A 12859-nucleotide genomic window follows, 5' to 3' on the forward strand; every position below is an offset into this window, starting at 1 on the left:
CCCCCCCCCCCCCCCCCCTTCGGGGTTCAGCCTCCTTGTTGGCACATCCCGGTGTTTGGCTCTTATACCATTTGCAACAGCCCAAGCCCACCGCTGGCAAATATTGTCCTCTTTGGGCTTTCCATTTCGGGATTCCTCTCAAGGTTTTTTAAAACGCGTATGCTAGGTAAAGGTTTCCACATCCTTATAAATAATGATTCGTTCTCCTCTCCAACCGATGTGGGATCTCACAGTCCACCCCCTTCGAGCCCAGCGTCCTCGCTGGCACTCATTCCCCTCTCCAATCGAGGTGGGACCCCTCATCCACCTGGTGTCCACCCCCCTCCCCTTTTGGGGTTCAGCCTCCTTGCTAGCACATCCCGATGTCTAGCTCTTATACCATTTGCAACAGCCCAAGCCCACTGCCGGCAGATATTGTCCTCTTTGGGCTTTCCATTTCGGGATTCCCCTCAAGGTTTTTTAAAACGCGTATGCTAGGGAGAGGTTTCCACATCCTTATAAATAATGATTTGTTCCCCTCTCCAACCGGCGTGGGATCTCACAGTAGATATAAAACTAATTTAGGCACCTTAATGTAACAGGCAGATTCAGGGGGTTCTGCCTCAACTGCAAATCAGGCAATGAACTCAAGTCAACCTGGAGTTGAGCAGTTTGTAATGAAGATTCCTAATAATAAGGTAATTGCTTTCGTTGTGTTTTATCTACCCTTGAAGGTTAAACTAATTTTATGATAATAATTTTGTTTATAGGTTGCACTTGTCATCGGAAAGGGAGGTGAAACTATAAAGAGTATACAGAGCAAGTCGGTTGCACGCGTTCAGGTATTATTTAACTTGCGAGAACTGGAGACCATCAAACCGTTTCCAATTTTTTGCAGGCCAAATCATCTAAGAGTCTAAAATTAGCAAGCTTTAAGGCATATTACTGCTCCAATCTGTTTAGTTTTGTAACCTTGACTTGTCAGAATTGTTTACCGTCACATTATTCCGACATCTCAGCCCTTAATTCAATATTACATGGCTCTCTGCATCGTTCACATTATACTCTTAATACTCGATATGCTTCTGTTTCTTCATGTGGAACGCAAGACGTGACGTCTTGCCTCTTATATTTGTAAGGCTGTTATCCGAATCCAGAATGCTATTAATCATTTTCTTGTTCGGACTCCTACCCTACAGATTATCCCTTTGCACCTCCCTCCAGGAGATACTTCGACTGAGAGAACGGTTTATATTAATGGTCTGAAGGAGCAGATTGAGTCAGCCAAAGAATTGATTAACGAAGTAATAAATGGGGTAAGTCATCAGGTACCTGTACTGCCTTAGCATACTTTTGTATGGAATTATGATTTCCTAGAATTCTAAATGGAAGCATTAGGAAATAACATCTGAACTGTCAAATATCTTCATAGCTACGCCCCTAATATCTTCCTGGCTCCATTAATTTCTGCTGAGGTTTCTGTGGTGTTGATCAAACTATGCTTGATGTAATTTTCATGGCAAGTGTGTTCTAACATCTTGCTCATATGTTTGTGCTAAGTTCACTGCAAATCATTATTGTATCTTTCGTTAGTGTACACTTTGATCGGTTGCTGGAATTTGAATGCTATTATTCTGAGACGTACATGCTCCTCTTTCTGCAGAAACGTCTGGTAAATGCCTCTGAAACAACTAGCTATGCACAACCAACGTACCCCCCTCCTAACAATTGGTCTCAAGCTGGACAACCTCCATTGCAGCAACCCCAATATGGATATGCACCCGGAACCTATCCACCGCCTCCGGGGGCTTCGTATTATAGTAATTATCCAACTCAAGTAGGAAGCTGGGATCAGGCAAACCAATCGACCATTCAGCCATCGGAACAAAGTACAGGATATGATTACTATGGCCAACAGTCTCATGTCGGGTCAGCTCCTCCGTATCATAGCTATGCCTACGGTCAATCAGCCTCAACTGGCACTCATGGTTATGATCAGAGCTACTCCCAACAGGCACCGAGTTATGGGCAAAATTTCTCCGGCCAGTTTCATCCAGACGATCAGCAAAGCATGTACCTTAACTCAGGGGGTGCACCACCTGCTGTGCCATCAACAAATGGAACCTCTGAGGGTACATATCCGGGTGCAGCATACCAAATTTCCAATGGCCAACCAATGGCAAACCCTCTGTCTGGGTACTGGACTTACCCAAGCGACACGACCCAACTGCTTCCTCAGGCTGGAAATGACCCGTCCGTGTCTTATCCACCTCAGCCCATGTATGAACAGAGTGAGTACCCTCCACCACCAGGCGTGTATTCTCAGGGAGTAACCCCCTCAGCTCCGGGTCCTCCACAGACAGTGGCACAAACCCAATCGCAACCCCCATCGGTTCTCGGAGTTGAACCATCTGGAGATGGAAATTCAAACGGAGCGCAAAGCTTATCTCCTGCTGTGCAGGAAACTGGCAATTCAGAAAGTTGACCACGGTGTGTAGTTTATCAGTTCTTCCTTCATTTTTTACTGATATACAAAACATATTTTGATAGCCATTTTAGGGCCTCTGTAATGAACTTTACTCATGAAATGCGAATTTACTTTCCTATTCATATTATTGGATGCTGAGATGTGAACAAAGGTTGGACAAGCAGTTCAAATATTTGGTGCAGAAAGTATACAACTGTTGAGCATGCCTATGAAACACATGTAAAAGGTGATCAATAAGACACCAAACGGCGAAGCTTATATCAAGAATATGAAAATGTGAATATATGCATATACATTATGGGACTATGATGAAAAAAGAAAGTATAATATATTGCACTAGGCTTGTGCTCTTTGCAACCACGAGGTTGAGCTCGAGACCCTATTATTTGACTCCCCTTTAGTCGAGTTATTAGGGGGAGGAGACGTGCTCTTATGGGGTGGTGGCTCTCATAGGATCGTTCAATGGGGTACAGAGCTTGATTGTTTGTGGTGAAAATTATAGAGTAGTTTGGTGTGCTATTCTTTTTGTCCATTGCACCCCTCCCCACTTTAGATAGTTAATCTCATTGTTTGATCTTATGAGATCCCACGTCGATGAGAGAGAGAAATGATTGTCAGAGAAGACATTCGACCTTGAAGAGGGTGGATTGTGAGATCTCAGGGAACGAGTGTCAGAGAAGACATTGGGACGGTTAATCTCATTGTTTGATCTTATGAGATCCCACATCGATGGGAGAGAGGAACGAGTGTCAGAGAAGAGGTCTCGAAGGGGGTGGATTGTGAGATCTCACCTCGATAGGAGAGGGAACGAGTGTCAAAGAAGACATTGGACTTCGAAGGGGTGGATTGTGAGATCCCACCTCGATAGGAGAGAAAAATGAAACATTTTTTTTACCGAGAGGGAAATGAAACATTTTTTATAAAAATGTGAAAACTGGTAAATGAAACATTTTTTATAAGAGTGAAAACTTTTTTTTTAAGAATGCTTTTCAAAACCTCGAGGGAATTCAAGGAAAAAGCGAAAGACAATATCAATATCTGATAGTTCTTCAACTTTTCCTCAAGAAAAACCAAAGACAATATCTGATATCTCGTAAACTTGGCTAAGACAATATATGATAGCTCGTAAACTTGAGCATATTTGAATCCTTTATTCAAGCTCTTTATCATCAAAATGAGGAATCTCATTAAATTTGAATAATATTGAAATAAATTTGTAAATACTAATTTTTAAAAAAATTAAATTGTTACGCCATCGAAAAATACAATTATTCTATTGTTATACTAAGGTTGAGAGACTAAATTGTTACTGTAGTCATCCGCATAGATAGATTGGCAAGAGCCAGCTCTTGTAAGCATAACTCCCTTATCACCGTATAAATCGACTGGTTCAGGCCTAACCATAACTCCCTTACCACCAGCGATTCCCCTATCCTCATACTATACATACTGAGGCTAAAGTAGCTGCTTGATCTTGTAATTGAATGAGCCTCTACGGTTAAATTACAAATTTAATTTTTTAAATTTATAAAATAGATACAAAATTCTATTATTTTATACTCATTCGTTGTATCTTTGGTACGTGAGTCGTTGGGTCAAGAGAGGACACGTTGAAAGACGTGGAATGTCACTGAGGAAGCATATCTCGGGGCATCAGTCCGGTATTACCGATTAGTACACTTGTCCCTCGTATTCTTTCTTAGTCTAAAACTAGTCATTTTGTTTGTATTGAAACACTTTTGTGCCGTTACCAAATTAATTTTTTAAACTACAACATTCTATTTTAAAATTAATATTAAAAGGTATAAAAAAAATGGAAAAGTGGATGTGAATAAAAAATAAAAAGCGGCGTCGTTTTATAGTCGTCACACGGTCAAACGCAGCATCTTGAACACGATTCAGGTTTCTAGCTGACACTGTTTCTTTACCTTCAACACTCGCTCTTGTAGCGCGTGGTCTTCAGTTCCATTATCATTTTTAAATTATTTAATAATCAATTATTTAATTTTTGGAATCCGTAAATAAATTTGTTTATATTTTTACGAAATATAAAAGAATCTCCGCGTCCGTCCGTCTTCTTCGCGCCTGCAAGGCAGAATCTCCGCGTAACACTCTTCTCTGTTTCTCATCGCTTCCTCTCCGATTTCTGAACCCCACACGATCGGAATCTGAATCGGCGGAATCAGACGACGATCGGGATGGGTTCTGTTTCGGATTTTCAACCCAAAACGATCACTGATTTCCTCCGTCAGATTTCGATGCTTACGAATGCCGCCGATCGGACTTCGAAACTCGATGATCTTGTGAAGAACTTGCAGGATGAAATGAAGAAGATCGATGCCTTCAAGCGGGAGCTTCCCTTCTGTATGCTTCTATTGAACGATGGTCAGTTTTTAGGTTTCAGCAACTTTAATTTGAGTCTGGGAGATCGGTTTTTGGATTTCATTTGATTTGTTCTTGATTTTGGGATTGAATGTTCTTTGTTTAGGGCTTCTCTGGATTTGAATTTTCTGTTCAATGTGTTTCTGTTTTTGTAGCGATCCTTGCTTTGGGTAAGCCCAAACTGGTTCTTGAGGAATTCGTGTCATTGAACAGAGATTCTTCTGATGAGGAGGAGAAGGAACAGGATTGTGGAGATAAGAAGGAATGGATGAGCTCTGTTCAGCTATGGAAGACTGATCAGTTGCCAAACGCCCAAATCAAAACTAAGGTACCTAAAAATAGACTAACTCTGTGATCTGTTCTTGTTGCATTGTTTGTCTGAAAACGAAACAGTAGAATTCTTGGTGGGATTTTTGAGAATATGTTCAATCCAAATAGGTTGAATGTTATTGAAGAGTTTTGTTTGTGATAGAGAAATGAGGGATGGGGTTATTTAGCTGCTGCAAACAAGAATGAAGAGAGATTGTTTGTTGGTTTAAAGTCATGTTCTGCTGTGAAGAAGGAAGAGAAGATTGAATCTCCCATTTGTGCACTTTCCTTGGTCACTCCCTGCTTGAAGAATCCTAGAGAAGGCTTAGTTTCATGTGTTTTGGGGTCGAGTGGAAACCGAGCTACATCGACCTCTTTTGTTGATGTACGGTCGAATCTACGGACGGTATTGCCTCAGCAGCAGTCGCCTGGTCGGAAGCAGAGGAGATGCTGGTCGCCAGAATTGCATCGGCGGTTCGAGAATGCCTTGCAGCAACTTGGAGGTTCACAAGGTGAGAACTATCTGTGTGATCATGAAAAGGATTTGTGTTGCTTTACATGTTTGAATCAATTGCAAGTTGGTTCAATTTAGATCACTTTTCTGTTGGTTTCTGATGAGTTTTTAGGTGAATGGATAAACCAAACCAATACAACCGCAGAGCTTATAAACTAGATGATAAGCATATTTCTTGAAGAACTGTTGGATCATTTTTCTGTGTCAATTAGATGAGAGTAGACCGTTAATGTAACGACTCAAACCCACCACTAACAGATACTGTCTTCTTTGGACTTTCCCTTTTGGGTTTCTCCTCAATGCGTCTGTTGAGAAGAGATTTTCACACTTATAAAGGATGCTTCGTTTTCCTCCCCAACCACTGTGGGATCTCACAATCCACCCCATCGGCCCAGCGTCTTTGTTGGCACTCATTCCGTTTCCCAATTGATGTGGGACTCCCCCAATCCACCCCTCTTTGGAGCCTTGTGTCCTTGCTGGCACACCACCTCGTGTCCATTCCCTTCGGGGCTCAGCCTTCTCACTAATACCATTTGTAATGCCCCAAGTCCACCGCTAGCAGATATTCTCCTCTTTGAGCTTTTCTTTTCAGGTTTCCCTTTAAAACGCGTCTACTAGGGAGAGGTTTCCACACCCTTATAAAGGATGTTTCGTTCTCCTCCTCAACCGATGTAGGATCTCATAGTTAACTTGTGATAATTTTCTTGAAAATTCATGCCACTCAACCTATCTCTAATTCAAGCATGTTCGATTAAATGCAGTTGCAACCCCGAAGCAAATAAGAGAATTGATGCAGGTAGATGGCCTAACCAATGATGAAGTAAAAAGTCATTTACAAGTAAGGTTCCAAAAACCACAAAACATTCCCATCTGCAACTCATTTTCCTGAAAACTTCTAAACTCATCAATGATATTGCTTGTCAATGCAGAAATACCGTCTTCATACTCGACGAGTACCATCGACGCCAGCTGCCCGAGCAGCAGGCCAATCTCCAGTTGTTCTAGGAGATTTAAGGATGTCCCAAGATGGGTGTGGTGAATCCTCAAAGGTGAGCAGCTCGCAGTCAGCCTCACCGCAAGGTCCACTCCAGTTCAATGTGAACGGAGGGTATTCCACGACCAGAGGCGACGGCATGGAGGACGAGGAAGATACTAAATCCGAGAGCTATGGCTACTGAAAAACTCAGGCTGGTAAAAGATGTTCAAATTTTGGAAGCATAAAATACAATACAATACATCGGAGTTTGTCAATTACATAAGGATCGTTGTTCTCAGTACATAAAAGAGGAGAGAATCAGAGAGAATGTGAATTATTTTTGTAGGATTAGTTTCTTTTGTGTTCTGTTAATTTCCCTTTTTTGGGAATTTGGGTTGAAATATTTGTGGTTTGAAGTTTGATTGAGATGATAATTTGTTTAGTCGAATGATGTTTTTTTTCCCATTTAGGAAAAAAGTTAGCACTTTTTCATGATCATAAAGGGAAAAAAACGACCCAACATAATTAATGTTCCATGTGACTGTCATGAGACAGATTTTGTTTTTTTTTTTTTTTTTTTTGGAAAAAAAAAACAAAAAAGACATCATAGTACATTGAAACCGACATACATTACATTAAAATTTGGACCGTTTTTCATTAGCCCGGTCATGGACCACTCTAGATTGAGATATGATCTACCCGTCGGTGCTTCATATACTCCATATTCTTAGAGGTATGACATTCTTATTAGTTTTTGTTCACTCTGCTTTTAAAACTTGGAGTTTTCGTATCGTAGAGAAGTAAGGTAATGTTGTGATTCTTGTTGAAAAAACAGACCGAAGGCATATGAGTTATTGGCTCGTCCAACCCTACAACATTAAAAGTACAGTCGTTCCAGATGGAACGACTGAGAGAGCAATCATTCCACCTTAAAATGGTAGAAAATGTCTTTTTTTTTTTATTAGTTATTCTCAAACTAGTCAATTATTATACTTAAAATGTTTGGTGTTCAACAAATATACATAAATTGAGTTTTTGTATTGAATTTAAGAACATGCAAACTTAAATTTACGGAACAGAAAATAAATCATTTAAAAATACAAAATAAAAAAGGTATAGTTTATTTTTTATATTCTTACCATACAGATATTCAAATCTTTAACCTTTCGATCGATGATATATATACTTTATATCAATTGAACTATGCTCATATTGGACAGTGACTGATTTTTCGAAGTAAATAGGTGTTTGCGTTTTCCTTCCTCCTCTCCCACATTTTCCATCGAGACTGAAAAGTAGCGATAAGGGTTATGAGAATATGATTTATCTCGACAAAAAGATAAGAGTAAGATGCAGAAAAAAATAAAAGAGAGAGAAGCAATGAGGCTGGTAAGTTTGTTCCGGAGCTGTATTCGTTTTTACTTTCATTTGATAATTGAACTATGCTCATATTAGCCGAAATTAAGGTATTTTACGTCCAAACTTTCCATTTTTCTCTAGACATGAAATTCGACAGAGCGCAAATAATTGAGCAAGAAGCGAACCTTGAGTTGAATTTGACAAAAAAAAATGATTTGGAAGATAAGATCCAAAACATGTCATATGAAGAATAAAATAGGAACACAATTTTTGCGATCAGCGGTTAGGCTCACAATTTTTAAAATGTGTGAACATTTTCACACGGTGAAAAAGTTTGTGGGACCTAGAGGGTCAATATCATCGCTGACACACCGCTCGATGTCTAGATATTAGTTGTAACAACCCAAGCTCATAGCTTGCAGATATTGTCTCTTTTGGCCTGTTGCCTATAGTCGTTAGCTTCCCTGTTTTTAAAACATGTATGCTAGAGAGAGGTTTCCACACCCTTATAACAAATGTTTTGGTTTCATCTCTAACCAACGTCAGATCTCACATGTTGGTGATAAGAACTTCTACTTTAATAACACGTTAAATGTTAAATTAAAGTTTAGCTTATAAATTTGTAAGATTGGGTTGATTACATGAACGTGTTAAAAGGTTAAATTAGACAAATACCATCGTTAAACACTTCATCTTTTACCCATATTCTTCACATGGGGTTTGATTCTTCTCGATAACTATTTACTTTCAGAAATCGTAAACCCTAATTTTTAGTCTTTTTTTAGCCTATTTTTCGATCAATCTTAGTAACGAAGGATGACCTAAAGCAGTGCGGTTGTCCTAATTTTCGTTTCGGGACACCTACCACACCATTTCACTAAATTTAGGACAACTGTTCGTTAGAACTTGGGATAAATTTTTCTTGAGCATCATATTTCGAAACCTTCAAAAGAACACTGGTTTTATATGTTCATTTTCATTCATAAATCCTTCAATCAAACCGCTCTAAAAGGCGGATACACTTGATTATAAATTTATTAAATTTCAACATCGTATATAGTGTTTATATAGCTAACATTTAGATCCGGCTTTACCCGAAACTATTTTTTAAAAAAAATTAATAAATTTGAATATTTTTATAGACAAAATCATGAAAGAAATGGTCAAAGTTTACAGCACAAAAATGAATGATGAATGAATTAAAAGAAGAATATGGGATGGGATTTGAACCAAAAATCATGCTGAAAAGCTGTGTTGATTGGTCAACTAATTATAATTATGTAAAAAAAAAAAGACAAAAAAAAAAAACCAGACAAGAACACAACCAGCTGCCATGCTTGCGTGTTTAGAAATGATGACAGGGCATCATTCACGTCTCTCTATTCTCACGAGATATCGTAATAATTTTGGATGAATGTGTGGAAATTTCTTTTTAGTAGACGCATTTTAAAATAGTGAGGCTAACGATGATATGTAATGAGCTAAAGCGGACAATATCTACTAATGGTGAGTTTAGGCTGTTACAAATAATATCAGAACCAACCACTGAATGGTGTGTCAGTAAGGATGTTGGGTCTCAAGAGGGGCGGATTGTGAGATCCCACGTCGGTTGGAGAGGGAAACCAAACATTCCTGATAAAAGTGTGGAAACCTCTCTCTAATAGGCGTGTTTTAAAACCGTGAGGCTGATGACAATATGTAACAGGCTAAAACAGACAATATCTAGTGGCGATGGTTTGGACTGACACGTTTCACCGACTAAAATCATTTTCACTTTTTCACCATCTACACCTTTTTACTTTTTACTTGTCATTTTAACCATATGGCCCACAAAATTCAACCAAAGGTAAATTTTTCATTTTCCTCGCTCAATAACTCCCAATAGTTGTTTATGTGCATCATAATTATGCTTTAAAATATCTCTTTAGTGAATAATTGACTCAATTATTATTACTCCAAACTTTTATTAACTTAGTTGGTTAAAGCATTATGCTAATAATGCGAAGGTCTTAAGTTTGAGACTTGTATGGGTCATAATTTTTTACAACAATTATTTTAAATGAAGAATGTAGGTTCAAGACTTACATGACAATTAGCTTATTAGCTCAGTTGGTTAGAGCGTCGTGTTAATAACGCAAAGGTCTCAGGTTTGAGACCTACATGGGTCGCGAAGATCGCAGGTTCGAGGCCTGCATGGATGCTAAAAATGCGAAAGACACAGGTTTGAGACTTACATGCCAGTTGGCCTATTAGCTCAGTTGGTTAGAGCGTCGTGCTAATAACGCGAAGGTCGCAGGTTCGAGACCTGCATGGGCCAAAGTTTTTTTACAACAATCATTTTAAAAAATAGAGTAATATCACCTAAGCATGACAATTGCAGAGCGTTGTGCTAATAACTCGAAGGACGCAGGTTCGAGACCTACATTCCAGTTGGCCTATTAGCTCAGTTGGTTAGAGCATCGTGCTAATAACGCGAAGGTCGCAGGTTCGAAACCTGCATGGGCCAAAGATTTTACAACATGCCAATTGGCTTATTAGCTCAAAGCGTCGTGCTAATAACTTGAAGGACGCAGGTTCGAGACTTGCATGGGCCAAAATTATATCACTTAAGCATGTTAATAGGCCTAGCTCAGAGCGTCGTGCTAATAACTCGAAGGACGCAAGTTTGAGACTTACATGCCAGTTGGCCTATTAGCTCAGTTGGTTAGAGCGTCGTGCTAATAACGCGAAGGTCGCAGGTTCGAGACCTGCATGGGCCAAAGTTTTTTACAACAATCAATTTAAAAAATAGGGTAATATCAGAGCATCGTGCTAAAAACGCGAAGGACGCAGGTTTGAAACCTACATGCCAGTTGGCATATTAGCTCATTTGGCTAGAGCATCGTGCTAATAATGTGAAGGTCACAGGTTCGAGACCTGCATGGGCCAAAGATTTTTACAACAATCATTTTAAAAATATAAGCATGCCAATTGGCTTATTAGCTCCAGAGCGTTGTGCTAATAACTCGAAGGACGCAGGTTCGAGACCTGCATGGGCCAAAATTATATCACTTAAGCATGCTAATAACTCGAAGGATGCAGGTTTGAGACTTACATGCCAGTTGGCCTATTAGCTCAGTTGGTTAGAGTGTCGTGCTAATAACACGAAGGTTGCAGGTTCGAGACCTGCTTGGGCCAAAGTTTTTTACAACAATCAATTTAAAAAATAGAGTAATATCAGCTCAGAGCATCGTGCTAAAAACGCGAAGGACGCAGGTTTGAAACCTACATGCCTGTTGGCGTATTAGCTCATTTGGTTAGAGCATCGTGCTAATAATGTGAAGGTTGCAGGTTCGAGACCTGCATGGGCCAAAATTTTTTGCCACAAAACTTTTACAAATTAATCAATTTTTTTTTATTTTTTTAACTTAAAAAGATAACTGTACACGAAGACAAGAGTTTGAAATTCGAGACTCGACCAATGACAGGAAGAAACATGGTGGTGATAAGTCACAATGTGATCTTTGATGAAAAAGACATGGAAATTTTTTTATTTTTACGGTGATGATAAGTCGCAATGTGATCTTTGACGAAAACGACATGGAAAATCAATAGATGAAGATCACTCGGCCAATGACGAGAAGAAACACGGTGGTGATAAGTTGATGTGATCTTTGACGAAAATTAAAAAAAAAAAAATCACTTTAGAATCTTTGAGTGCATAGCATATGGTTCCTCTTGATAAGAGTTTGAAATGTGTGTTATTTGGAGAAATGTGGTGATAACCCGCAATGACCATCAAAGAAACCCAAGAACAAAGAAAAAGATCATATGATTGATTATGACTCAAGTTCTAATAGTATTTATTTTGCATTATTTATGAATAATGATTCAATTGTCGAAGGATAAGAAAGAGTGAGAAGTCATGGACAGTGAAATCAGATCCATCGAAAAGAATAAGACTTGGGAGCTAATTGATCTTCCTAAAGCGGAGACAAATTGAAGTAAAATGGGTTTTCAAAACGAAGTATGAAGTTGATTATAAACAGAAGTTTGCACTAGTGGCCCGTCAAGATACTATAAGGCTTATAATTTCTATTGCAGCCCAAAAATCATAGCCTATTTATCAACTTGATGTGAAGTCGGGCTTCTTACATGGAGAGCTTCAAGAAGAGGCATATGTGGAGCAACCAGATAGATTCGTACAGATAATGAAAGAAAGCTGTATATGATTTGAAGCAAGCTCCGAGAGCATGTTACAGCCGCATTGATTCTCATTTTGAAAAGTTGAGATTTATTAAACGCCCATATGAACATACATTATGTGAAAACTGAAAAGGGAGTAAAATTCTCATTATTTATTGTATGTTGATGATTTAATATTCACGGACAATAATGAAGAAATGTTTGAATTTTTTAAGAAGGGCATGACGATGGAAAATAATAATAATAATAATAATAAAGTTACCATTTTAATCCTAAATATTCAAATAATTGTCTTTTTGAAAATAAAAACTTTTCCAAATATATTATATTCTTTAATACAATAATAATAATAATAATAATAATAAAAAGTTACAATTTTAATCCTAAATTTAAAATAACAATATATATTTTTAAAATTTTGTAAATGACCATAGTACTTAATAAAATTATAAATTTTAAAAAATAATATATTTAATTAATTCCAAAGCACAATAAATCCCAAATTTCACTTTTAAAAAATGGTATAAAATCTAAAAAGAGTATAGAAAATTACACTTCCACCCTTTTTAGAGGAATAAAAAGTTTTACAAAGTGTAGTATTGAAGTTACATTTTTGCCCTTCTGTATTTTATATTAGTTTTTTTTTTTTTTTTTTTTTTTTTTTTTT

The 12859-nt window shown here is 38.2% G+C and overlaps 3 protein-coding genes and 5 non-coding genes across 10 annotated transcripts in view; 7 read left to right on the forward strand and 1 right to left on the reverse strand.

Annotated features, from left to right (window-relative positions):
- Positions 1 to 2594, forward strand: part of LOC111455107 (far upstream element-binding protein 2-like) — a 5625-nt gene extending 3031 nt beyond the window's left edge. The window contains exons 4-8 of one of the 2 annotated variants that reach the window (XM_023096643.1): positions 582 to 677; positions 750 to 821; positions 1179 to 1295; positions 1643 to 2338; positions 2375 to 2594. In XM_023096643.1, coding sequence (XP_022952411.1) covers positions 582 to 677; positions 750 to 821; positions 1179 to 1295; positions 1643 to 2338; positions 2375 to 2464 — 1071 coding nt within the window. In that variant the 3' untranslated portion in view covers positions 2465 to 2594. Of the gene's footprint in view, positions 1 to 581; positions 678 to 749; positions 822 to 1178; positions 1296 to 1642 lie in introns of both variants that reach the window. The other variant, XM_023096642.1, reaches the window with a different exon arrangement.
- Positions 2595 to 4513: 1919 nt separating this feature from the next.
- Positions 4514 to 7182, forward strand: LOC111455108 (transcription factor HHO6-like). Of its 2 annotated transcripts, none has more exons than XM_023096644.1 (5): positions 4514 to 4852; positions 5005 to 5177; positions 5322 to 5670; positions 6434 to 6510; positions 6602 to 7182. In XM_023096644.1, the coding sequence occupies exons 1-5, from the start codon at positions 4666 to 4668 to the stop codon at positions 6848 to 6850; spliced, it is 1035 nt and encodes a 344-aa protein (XP_022952412.1). In that variant the 5' UTR covers positions 4514 to 4665; the 3' UTR covers positions 6851 to 7182. The 2 variants fall into 2 exon arrangements, with proteins under 2 accessions (XP_022952412.1, XP_022952414.1); XM_023096646.1 differs by having other exon boundaries at positions 5391 to 5670.
- Positions 7183 to 10250: 3068 nt separating this feature from the next.
- TRNAI-AAU lies at positions 10251 to 10324 on the forward strand. Its single transcript has one exon. It is a non-coding gene; the product is annotated as a tRNA-Ile (tRNA).
- Positions 10325 to 10439: 115 nt separating this feature from the next.
- On the forward strand, positions 10440 to 10513 carry TRNAI-AAU. Its single transcript has one exon. It is a non-coding gene; the product is annotated as a tRNA-Ile (tRNA).
- Positions 10514 to 10692: 179 nt separating this feature from the next.
- Positions 10693 to 10766, forward strand: TRNAI-AAU. The gene has a single exon. It is a non-coding gene; the product is annotated as a tRNA-Ile (tRNA).
- A 344-nt stretch (positions 10767 to 11110) lies between these two features.
- TRNAI-AAU lies at positions 11111 to 11184 on the forward strand. Its single transcript has one exon. It is a non-coding gene; the product is annotated as a tRNA-Ile (tRNA).
- A 100-nt stretch (positions 11185 to 11284) lies between these two features.
- TRNAI-AAU lies at positions 11285 to 11358 on the forward strand. The gene has a single exon. It is a non-coding gene; the product is annotated as a tRNA-Ile (tRNA).
- Positions 11359 to 12039: 681 nt separating this feature from the next.
- LOC111455383 overlaps positions 12040 to 12859 on the reverse strand; it is a 2510-nt gene continuing 1690 nt past the window's right edge. Inside the window, exon 2 of the mRNA XM_023097023.1 lies at positions 12040 to 12141. Coding sequence (XP_022952791.1) covers positions 12113 to 12141 — 29 coding nt within the window. The 3' untranslated portion in view covers positions 12040 to 12112. The remainder of the gene's footprint in view (positions 12142 to 12859) is intronic.

Source organism: Cucurbita moschata, unplaced genomic scaffold (genome assembly GCF_002738365.1).
Source record: "Cucurbita moschata cultivar Rifu unplaced genomic scaffold, Cmos_1.0 Cmo_Scf00017, whole genome shotgun sequence".
Classification (NCBI taxonomy): Eukaryota; Viridiplantae; Streptophyta; class Magnoliopsida; order Cucurbitales; family Cucurbitaceae; genus Cucurbita; species Cucurbita moschata.